Source organism: Bidens hawaiensis, unplaced genomic scaffold (assembly GCF_021521415.1).
Source record: "Bidens hawaiensis isolate Kalapana, Puna unplaced genomic scaffold, B.hawaiensis_p1.1 tig00044483_1, whole genome shotgun sequence".
Lineage (NCBI taxonomy): Eukaryota > Viridiplantae > Streptophyta > Magnoliopsida > Asterales > Asteraceae > Bidens > Bidens hawaiensis.
The window spans coordinates 28505-40505 of NW_027505894.1; the positions used below are offsets into that span (position 1 = coordinate 28505).

Here is a 12001-nt window from a genome sequence, read left to right on the forward strand (position 1 = left end):
GTACTTTCAAGGGCACCCCATCAATGTTTTAACCGGATACAAGCTCAAAAATGTTCTCAGTAAACCTGAATGATCTGGTCGATTGGCCAAATGGGCCATCGAACTAGGTGAACATGCAATAGAATACAAACCTAGGCCAGCAATCAAAGGGCAGGTGTTGGCGAACTTCGTGACAGAAGTTCCGCATCACAAAGAAAAAGAATGTTTAATCGAGCAACAACCCCAAGCACCTCCGGAATTGGGACAAATTTGGTCCTTATTCACGGATGGAGCTTCAAACAATGAGGGATGTGGCGCAGGCCTCAGGCTGGTCAATCCCGAAGGCCATGAGTTTACATATGTCATAAAGCTGGACTTCAAAAGTACCAACAACGAGGCAGAATATGAAGCTTTCTTGGCAGGCTTGCGGATAGCCAAAAAGCTCGGGGTTAAACATTTAGAAGCCCGGGTGGATTCCATGTTGATTGCTGGACAGATCAATGGTACATACGAAGCAAAAAATGATATCATGGCTTCATATGTGTTACAAGCAAAGGATTTGATGCTTCAGTTCTCTTCTTGCAAAGTCATTAATATAAAGAAAAGTGAAAACAAATCAGCGGATGCTCTCAGTAAATTGGCTTCAACGAACTTCGAACATTTCGCCAAGGACATCCGCATTGAAGTATTAGATCGCCAGTCTGTTCCGCAACATCAGGTTTTAGTGATCCAAACATGAGTAGAATCCTGGATGACACCCATTATGGCATACTTGTCATCTGGAGCACTTCCGGAAGGAAAAGAAGTGGCCCGGAAGATAAAGCACAAAGCCTTGAACTATCAGATTTTTGATGGTGTTTTGTACCGACGTTCTTTCCTCGGACCACTACTTCGATGTGTGGATGCCGAGGACGCGAATTACTTAATCAGAGAGGTTCATGAAGGCATTTGTGGTCTTCACGCGGGTCCGCGGATGGTTGTAGCAAAGGTAATGAACGCTGGATATTACTGGCAGGGGATGCATATGGATGCTGTACATGAAATCAGAAAGTGTGATTCATGTCAACGTCATGCTCCTAACACGCTTCGACCAAAAAACGAGTTAGTCACAGTCACTTCAGCTTGGCCGTTCCAGAAATGGGCAGTTGACATAATGGGACCTTTCCCTGAAGCCCCCGGATGTATCAAGTTCCTGATAGTAGCCATCGACTACTTTACAAAATGGGTGGAGGCCAAACCAGTTGCTTCTATAACAGCAGCGAGTGTTAAAAAATTCTTGTGGGAATTCATCATATGCCGTTTCGGCCTCCCTCTAGAGCTCGTTAGTGACAACATGACACAATTCGCGGACAGTGGGTTGCAAGAATGGTTAAAAGAATTACACATTTCTCAAATTTTCACTTCTGTAGCCCACCCACAAGCGAATGGTCCATATTATTATTATTATTATTATTATTATTATTGTTATATATCATGTCATTGATTTGCAGTATCATAATTGTTGCTTTGTTTTGAATATGATTATAATTTAGGACAAGCGAACTAGGAGCTTTGGAATGAGGAAGAACACTGGTACGTAACCATTGGTTTGGTTGTAAAACATATTATTATTAGTATTAATGTTTAATATAATATAAATTTCTGCTCAAATATGTTTTTTAAATATAATTAATAGGTAGAAAGGCTATCAATATTATTATTTTTATTATTAAGGATATTGCTAGCTTCTTTTTATTAGAAAAATTTATCACATTTAATCTTATTATTTTTATTAGAAAATTCATCACATTACAATTTATTTGTTTGTTTATTTATAATTGATAGGTATCAATAACCACCCCCGAAGCTATGCATCAGAAGTAGAAGAAAAAGCAACTGCTGCTGATGATGATGGTAAACACTCCTTCTTACGTATCTTTGGTTGTAAAACATATATTATTCTTATTATTATAACATTCATCACATTACAAGTATTTGTTTGTTTGTTTGTTTGTTTATTTATTTATGCTTGATAGTTATCGACACAATCTTTCATTGTCCTCCTGGTGTTACAAGCTATGCATCATCATCAGAATTTTCAACAGACGAAGAAGAAGACGAAGATGAAGAGTTTGGTAATTAACACTAATTTGTTGGGTTGGGTTGGGTTGGGTTGGGTAAACATATTATTATTATTATTATTATTATTATTATTACATGTCGTTTTTATTCACACATATCATAATCTTCAAAGATCTTCAGATTGTGTTGTTACTTCAATTGATGTCGCAGCTTATTATGAACGTAACAACACACACTGAAGTTTTTTGTATAAAAGGGGTCTAATTCTCTTACGCAAAACTTTTATAGGATATGTTAATTTTTTATTATAATTTAAAATTAAAAAATGTCCCCTTGGCTTGGCAGATGACGTGCGCGTGGTGGGAGGTCGCACTATTAAGTTATACCGCCCCAGACCGTGTTTCTTTCGTGCTTCACCATGGAATCATATTCCGTTGAAAGAAGTACCAAGTCTTAAGGAGCAAGCTGCAATAGCACTTGCTGCTGGTAACAACCTCTCCTTGATTTATTACTACATTTTTTCATAGCATAATAACATTATGCTTTACCTTATTAGGCGCCACAGTTGAATGGACATCAAGAGCATTGGTTATCTCGGGGCCTTAATTCCACAACTAATGGTGTGATGTAAGAATAGCATTTACTTAATTCCACAACTAATGGTGTGACTGTGTGGTTGGCTTGTTATGATAAGTATATACTATATAAGTCAATAATTTCCCACATTTGTGGCTTGTTTGCTTGTAATTGTTGGTTTGTTATTAGGTGCCGTAGTTGAATCACCTTACTCAATATGTTTTGTTTACCTTTTTTTCAAAATCCGAAGATGGTTGTTCGGTATGTAATTTTTCTTTAAAATGACCGAGTTAGACTGCCAAACTTGTTTGTTCTCTTTTTCAAATTTCATCTATGATTAACTTTTCTCTCCAAGTTATTTATTTATATTCAATGTAAAGTTTAATGACCCTCCCCCCCCAAAAAAAAAAAAAAAAAGAATTTTGATTAATTTCCAACATTTGTGGGTGGCTGACTGTATGGCTTGTTTGCACTTGTTGCTTTGTTATTAGATGCCAACTTGCCATAGGTTGAATGTGAATTGGTGATCAAGCTCAAGTGATACCTTAAAGCATCACATAGGCGGGAAGTCATTAAATAACAGACTCTTTTATTGTATGTTGAGTGCTAACAAGAGATTAAATAAAAATAAAATAAAAATTATTATTGGTGAATTTAGGGAGCTGAACTCACTTGCTTTGGAATTATGGGTGTTAATATGTTAATGGAGAAGTAAAAAAGAATGGTTTTCCCCTTTAACGCCTCATTTGTTTTGAGCGGCATAGTGTTTGGGGCGTTAACATGTCTAGATGGCATTAAAACATCCCGAATATCATACCGAAACGTATAGTCTAAAAATGCCATAGGTGTTGATCAACGATTCTGATCTCAAGAAAAAACAGAATGTGCTACCAAAAATCAAGCACGTAATCAATAGGGTAAATGACCATTTTAAATTCAAATTTTATATACATTGCCTTTTAATTTTTATGAATTTCTAAACTGAATTCAAATAACTTTATAAAAACATTTCAGTCTTTCTCTAAATGTTGAACTTAATTAAAATAGTTGAATTAACATAATTTGTAAATATGATATAGACATATTATAAGGCTGAGGGGTGTGGGGGGCGCGAGAGGGGGCGCGAGTGGGGGCGCCAGCCAATAATATTGTGACGTGTGGCAGAGAGAGAAAGTTGATAAGATGGGTGTTGGTAGTGGTGCTCGCGCCCCGGGACATGGTGTGGAGGGGCGCGAGAGGGGGCGCGAGCGGTTTTTTTTTTAAATTTTTTATAAATGTATTAAAAAACGTATTATTAAAAAAACTGGACTGTGCTTAAACGTATTATTAAAGAATACACACAATTACACACTGGACTGTGTGTAAACTTGTCTTGGCTTGTGCTTAATCTCTTAGGCTTTGTCTTTTTGTGTATGTATATATTATATATATGCAGGTACAATATGTACGTATTATATATATGCAGGTACAATATGTATATATTGTATATATTAATATATATTATATATTATGTGTGTAGCAGGAGGAGAAGAAAAGAAGAACAATGAGCCCAACGGCTCTATTTCACTTCCCAAGAACCCTTCACGCCATTCCCAGCCGCTAGCCCATCCGCGCCTGCCTCTTTTTCCGCGCTCGCGCCCCTCTCGCGCCCCTCTCGCGCCTCGGTGGTGTGGTGCTCGCGCCCCGGGGCGCGAGCGGAAGGGCTTTCGCGCCCCTTCTAGCGCTCCACACCCCTCAGCCTAACTTCTAATATGTAAGTATAATTTAAAGATTTTTTATTATACTAATAATGATTAAAGTACAATATATAAAATAAAATCGTATTACATTTAAAGAAAACAAAACCTGTAAATGACAAATGTTAATAAAAGTTAATAAGAATTGTATAAAAGTCAATTAAGTGATTTGACTTACAAAATAATTAAAGCATCGCGAGTTTAATAAATCTAGTTTAAAAATTGGACATTGGTGACCAGATCTGACTATTTCTAGTCAACATTACGTATGTGACATTATACTTTTTATGGTTTTTTTTATTTTACTTAATTAAATGATTGTATGTTGATTGTCTTTAGCTATAATTACTCAAAATATATCTTTATCACTCTTATACATTTTTCTTGTGACAAAATAGTTTACCCGAACGCGTTTTGTTTGTTTGTTTTTTTACCTTATTGCCACACACTTTATATTTTCATATAGTAAAATGAGTGAATTTAAGATTTTAGACAGCTGTAATTTTATTTTTTAGTGCAAAACAAACTTCCATTAAACCGCAATAGCTAAAGTCCAAGACAACTTAACAAGGTGTTGAAGTCAAACTTTTATTAAATCGCAACAACTAAAAGCAAAAAGCGTTTTAACTTTTGATACTCGTTAAGTCGTGCCGATTCGTCAACAATCCAACACTTTGTCTAGTTTTTGCATTTATTATTAATGGTTAACTAGTAAGTATCTAAATTTTTAAAATTTGTTAGTAACACTAGAAAGGTTCATTCAATCATTCTTCTACAGTTTTACTAGGAAAAAATAATCATTTTAAATTTCTTTTTATTAAGATTTTTACAAATGGAATTTTTGGTTTACACTCAACCTTCCAGAAATATTCTAAGGGTAGTTGTCAAAGTCAATTTCTTTTCCAATAGCTAATAAATTGCATTAATACTCTCGTCTTTTGAAACTTATTTATTAACAAGATTATATCACAAAGAGAAAGCCTCTAAAACACCCAAAGGTCATGAGATCAAGATTCTCAAGAATAACAAGAAATGATATATATATATATATATATATATATAAAACCTAATGGTTTTTTCATTGAATAATTGATACTTAGTTAGGCTACACAAAAAATGTTACAAGCCAAACAGAAGAACTCAACCCAAAAGACTAGTCTAATAGGTGAGGGAACTCATTTGGCTTATAAACCCCACATCAGTTGCCCATACAACCGATATGGGACAAGTCCCATACCTTGCAATGGTTTCAGTCCGTAACAATTTACAAACATGTCATTAAAAACCAGAACATGCTGAAAAGAAAAACTTACCTCCACAATACCAAAAAAAAAAAAGTTCTTGTGAAAGTCTAAATAAAACTTCTAAATAGTAAACATATTATCATATGTAAATTAAGTAACTCATAAAGAGTATGACTCCTACCCTTGCCTTCTCATCTCTTCCAAAGTCTTTTTGATAAACCTTTCAGCCCTTTCATCAATTGAATCTTCTTCAATTTCGCCATCGCCGCCATCGTGGGCCCTGTCAGTCTTGCATAGTTGCCGCAGCTCCTTCACTGCAGCGGCAATCTCCATCTCTCCTTTAACCCTCAATGCAGCACTCATTTTCTTGGTTTCTTCCCTCACAGCTAACCCTAACTTACTCACCATCACATTCTGCACAACCGCTGCCACGTTCTTGCGCCCGAGCCACCCATTCCCATCCCTCACCACCTCCACACCAACCCCAACTTCGACAACCAAACGAGCGTTGACCAGCTGGTCAAACTGCATGGGCATGGCTATTATTGGGACACCAAACTTCATAGCCTCCATGACTGAACTCCAACCACAATGACTCACAAAACCACCAACATTCTTGTGTCCTAAAATTCTTGTTTGTGGTGCCCACCCTTCAACTAACAAACCCCTATCTTTTACCCTTTCAAGAAACCCTAATGGCAAAGCTTCAGAAAGCTTTATTTCTTTTTGCTCTTTTGGGAACCTTAAAACCCATATGAAATTCATGTTACTCATTTCCAACCCATGTGCTATATCTTCCAAATCATCACTAGTAAGAAAATATTCACTCCCAAAAGAAACAAAAACAGTGGATCCAGTGGTTTTTCTGTCAAGCCACTCGATCACGCTGTTTTCTTTCTTGTTCACTGGACGCGGGTCCACCGCAAGTGGACCCAAATGCACAATCTTTTTACCAGTCAAGACAGAAAGATAATTAGAATTCTTACCTTCAATCTCATTAAACGATTTAACAAGAATAATACTTGTCGAATTGTTGTAACATCCAATGATACTCCCCAAATCCTTACTGTTTTCTTCCGTGCACTCGACACGATAAGTATTATTAGCAGCAGCAACACTAGTGGTGATAAACACCACCGCAGGGATTCCAAGGGCAGCCGCCGCCTTTGGAGCCCACGGTTGAAGAATATCATAAATAAGCAAATCAGGCATTAGGGTTTTCAAGATTTTCGAAAACCGAGGGCATGACATATCAAAAGCCTGTTTGAGAACAGGCATAAGATGGATAGGGAGGCCATTGGTGGTATGAAGGTGTGGTGGAAGTTCAGGTAATGTGGGAAGTTGGAGTTCTACGAATCGAATCGAGGCTAAACATCGCGTTTTGGTGACCGAATTGAGGTTAGCAGGAGTCGAACAAAGGTAGACGTCGAAAAGGTTTGAGTTACTCAGTTTCTTGGCTAGTTCTAGGAAGGGAGAGATGTGACCATGGCCTAACCATGGGAACATCAAAACAGTAAGCATTTGGTTGTTCATTGTCATTCTGAAAATCAAAAGACAAAATTAGGTATGCAATATGCAATTTGATTTGAAGGTGGTTGTGTTTGTTTGAGGTTATCAACGTTGGTGTATGTATATATATATATTAATTTTGCAACTATGGAAAGGTGCTTTACACATGGAAGAAATTGCATGAAATCTTTTATTTACATGCATCGGGATTTTAGTTAAGAGTTGATATTTTCCACATATAATTTGTAAGCGTGGAACACAAGACAAACATATATCTTGAAAGGTTTAATTTCTAGTTAGATATTTTGAATCTACAATCAATATAACTTTATTTTGGCTATATAGAGAAAAAATAAGTTGTTAGTACGTTTTTTGTATATATGAATTTACTAAATTGGACATCTAAATGTTTGCTTGCATTTTAGAATATTCCTTTAACCGGACAATACATTATTTTGGATGAAAAAAAGTTCTAGATAGCGGGTATGGTTGAGTACCGATCTAAAACCGTCTTTATTTAGGTTGGTTGGACCATTAAAGTGCCTAACCCGATTAGGTACTTTTGAACCGTCTTCTTCTGTTATAGGATGTGGTTTGACCCATTTTTGAAACTTACTTTTCCAATTCTTTTTATAAACAAACTAGTTTTTCTACCTGGCGCGTTGCGCCGGGGCAGCTGGCAAAACCCTAGCGTTGAAACCCGGGTATAGAGGTAGGGTATCAAAAAGACTCAAATACCCTTAAGTAATACTCGTGGGTTAACCAGAAGTCCCTCATAAGGCACCCGCGGGACAGATGAACCATCCACATAAATCATCTGAAGAAGAAACATCCTCATAGCGCATGCGGAAGCATCTTCGCACCCTCAAAAGTTATCCGCAAGAAGGAATACCCTTCCGCGTAAATGACCACGAGGTAATGCCCCGGGACAGCTGTCAGTAATCAAATACCTTCCACAAGGTTTACTAAGATGATTTCTTGACAATACGTGATCTCTTAGCCAATTAATAAATGACACCTGGCAAGGCCGTTATAACCGTGCACATGGCCAGTGTTGCCTATCAACCTATACCAAAGGGACACGCGTCCAGGTGGTTATACATGCACATGCAACGTATAACTGAACCTATCAGAAGAGGACACGTGTCCAGGTGGTTACGAGAGCATCTTCTGAAAAGGACAGCTAGCCTAATCACCTTCTCACACCCTTCGGCTATAAATACCCTCTCAATCATCATGAGGTATTCATTCATTATCACTGTACTCTCTCAATTTACTTAAGTGCTTATCTTTTACAGAACAATACTTATCCTCACGCCGGAGGGTGGTTATGGGAAGACCCCCCCCCCCTCTTGTCCTTCCCGTAACGAGCTCACGGTGTCTGTTTTGCAGGTCTTCGTCATTGGACTTTGGACAATTGGGTTCATATCATATTAAGCAGTTAACCGTATCCTACCATGTTGACTCATCGGATCTAGGACCCATTAGTGGGGAGTAGATCCGTGTTTCTTCACCGGGCGTTGGTAAAACTCGAGCGTTACGATGATGAATCGGCACGAATTCGGTCAATACCAGCTGCGTTCCTTACGATATAGACATCATTGGTATCATTTGCGGGTTAAAACCAAAAAAATAGTTCGTCAAATTAACATATAAAACACTAAATATAAGCAAACAAAATATCTAAGATTATGTTTATTTGGTTGGCAAACCCGAGCGGTGGCAAAACTCATTCGTTGTCGGTCACGAGCATTGAGGCGGTAACTTGACACGAATTTGGTCGGTTTTAATTACGTACGTTACAATACCGGAAATAGAAAACGGAAAATATATAAAAATTGAGGTGGACCAACGACCATTTTTTTGAAAGGGGGGGGGGTTGGGTTCAGTTGGTAAACTTGTCCATTGGTAAAGTGGAGCGTTGTCGGTCATGGGCTTTAAATAAGGCCGCGAGTCTGTATGAACTCAGTTGGTTTCTATAGGTTTGTTATGGTATTAAAACTAAAACAAAAAAAAAATGAAGTTTGGTCAATTTTCATTACATTTGTTATGGTAACTGAACTAAAAAAAAACAAACAAACAAAATGCATTGACGTTGTTAGGATCTCATATAGGCCTTTATGGCCCTGGCCCGTAAATGGACCTTTATGAGCTTCTAAAATATCTTTTAGACCCGATCAATAGAGTGCCGTCAAGTGGCTCAATAGGCCACTTACGGCATCAAACTTAGTAATAATAATAATGCCTTCTAAAATAACTACAATAAGTCAATAACTATAAATAGAAAAATTTTAAATGTTCCATGAATTAGAAACACAATATTTTTTCATGTACATGTTCCCATAAGCACATTCATAAATAAAATTTAAAATGCATTCATTGCACAATTTTTATAAAAGGAAATAATAAAAATGATTATTACATTATCAAATTACACACTAGGACCCGTCTCAGGCAAAGGCGAGCCGGATTCCTTGCTTGGGCACGCTTTTTTGTACAGGACACTAAATTTATATAATACGTTTTTATAAAATATAAAATCGATAAACTAATTGAACCATCTATATAAATAATTAAATTCTTGTGATGTTCATCTTTATACCGTTAATCGTTGTTTAGAAATAATAATTTATATAATTCGCTAATTCTTAAGGCCATTTTTTTTCTACCCGTATAAGCGCTTGAATCCTCAGGATTGTCTGTCATAATCAGTTTATCAATACAATGAATTCAAACCAAACAATTAATGTGACGTGGATGTGCCTTTAACATTCTATTAATCTTAAATTCAATGCTATGAATTATGAAATAAACACATTAAATTCAGTTCATTCCTAATTGGAAAATAGTGTGAATGCATGCTACACTTTTTTTAATCGTTAACTAATATTCCAAAAATGCTTAAGAGTTCATTAAATTTTGCAACATGGGACATTGAAGGCATTATGTTTTTTGGTATTAGTTTTGACAATAGAAAGTCAAACACATTTATTTGTAACAATTAAATGCTTAAAATTCTAGTATAAATAAATCAACCATCACATACTCAAACCACAACATCACAACACTCAACATGGCTTCTCAATCTAGGGTTCTATTTCTTGTATTTTGCTTGGTGTCATCGTTTTCACTCGGGTTAGCCCGAAGATCATCGATTTCTCCTATGCCATCAAAGGAGGGGGCTTTAGAGTGTTGGGCGGCGGCTTTTGATCTATCAAAGTGCGTTGGTGAACTTTATAGGGTGTCGCAAGGCAGGCCAATTGAGTTATCTATATGGCCGGATTGTTGCAAAGCCGCTAAAAGCATAAGTGCTGGATGTTGGCCGAAAGTCTTTCCTTTGTTTCCAATGTTCCCTCAAATTCTTAAAATGTATTGTCCTCTCTTCGCAGTACCACCTCCACCGGTCATGACAACAAATGTTGTGGGATCATTCGTGGCGTCTAATCTAGGTGCTACACCAACACTTGTTGCTGATGAACAGCAGACCGCACTGTGACGGTTGTTGATGAACCATTTATGATACACTAGTTATGAGGGAGCAATTTAAGAACCAATTATTATGTCTTGTTTAAGCTTCTAGTTTAGGAAATTAAATATTTTATTCACTCTTATATTGTTAGAAATCCATTTTGATTTACTTTTCTTTATAAAAATATATGGTTCAAATAGTATTTTTTATCTTAATGATATTTCCATTTGTTATGAACACCATAAAAAGTGAAAAAAAAAATGAATTATCTCAATTTGGTTGTGAAGAAGAATTAATGATAAAAGTAAAAGATAAGTGAATGACTGGTCAAATTGCTTTAGGAAAATGACTGCCACTTTTTATTTTGGTTTCATATGGGCCCTTTTAATTTGTTACGAGTTGTTATCCGCGCGTTGCGGCGGTGCTATATTTCTTTGGTTACAAATATTACTTTTATGTTGGGCATTTTAGCGGAAATTCAGTCGGTTATGGCTCGTTTCGTATGAACATTTTAATGTGCTCATTTGCAAATACTTCTTTATAATAAGACTTCGGGTTTTCATTTGCAAATACTATGGACGCACAGACTCTTTTAGGAGGTTAATTGCAAATACTTGTTAAAAAAATTGTAAAAATAATTGAACTAATTTATGTCTATTTAGTATGTTGTAACCTATGTAAGAAAATGAAAAAGATTGTGTTACTTATTTTTGTTCAAACAGATAATGCTAAATAAAACACACATTTTCTTTGATCAAACAGATTATGCTAATATATTTTTTTTAAAGTAAATAACACAATAAAACAAAAAAACAAAATTGTTGTCATATATACTCATTTAGTGGTGCACAAATCAGGTTTCCTTAAAAATAATGTTCCAGGTATGGTTGGGCAGAAGTGAAACTGGTTTTGGGCACAGTTTTTCAGAGGAATTGGAACCTGCTGGGCCTGTCCAGAACCGGATTTTATGCCTGCCATTATCTTGGTTTAAGCAGTACTTGTTATCAAACAAATTTAATGTCATACATACATGATATTATTGCAAAATCAATTATTAAGTTGAACATGTGTAAAAATATTTAATAAAATTGTTTAAAAAATAAAAGGCCTGATTGTAAATTATTAAAGTAGTGGGTAAAATAAGAGAGACCCAATTTTCCTCCACGTTTCCCATCGTTTTCTCAGCGTATGTATTCCGGCCATTAAATCTTTTCCGGCACCACGTATTAGCCCATATAAATCATCGATATCATAATATAAAAATGATAAACACCAACATGCAATACCAGATTTAGCGACATCCAAGAACAATAAAACTAATCAATGATTTGGGTTGGAGACAATGGACAGAAAAATGATAATCAGGAACACGAACATGGCTGGAACCAAAAACATCATCGATGGGGCTGCCACCAGTTCCATTGTTA

At 36.2% G+C, this 12001-nt stretch overlaps 1 protein-coding gene and 1 pseudogene across 1 annotated transcript; one reads left to right on the forward strand and one right to left on the reverse strand.

Moving 5' to 3' along the window:
- Nucleotides 1-5638: 5638 nt before the first annotated feature.
- LOC143615821 (UDP-glucosyltransferase 29 pseudogene) lies at nt 5639-7135 on the reverse strand (annotated as a pseudogene).
- Nucleotides 7136-10178: 3043 nt separating this feature from the next.
- On the forward strand, nt 10179-10601 carry LOC143615812 (egg cell-secreted protein 1.4-like). The gene has a single exon (XM_077088835.1). The coding sequence runs from the start codon at nt 10179-10181 to the stop codon at nt 10599-10601; it is 423 nt and encodes a 140-aa protein (XP_076944950.1).
- Nucleotides 10602-12001: the final 1400 nt, after the last annotated feature.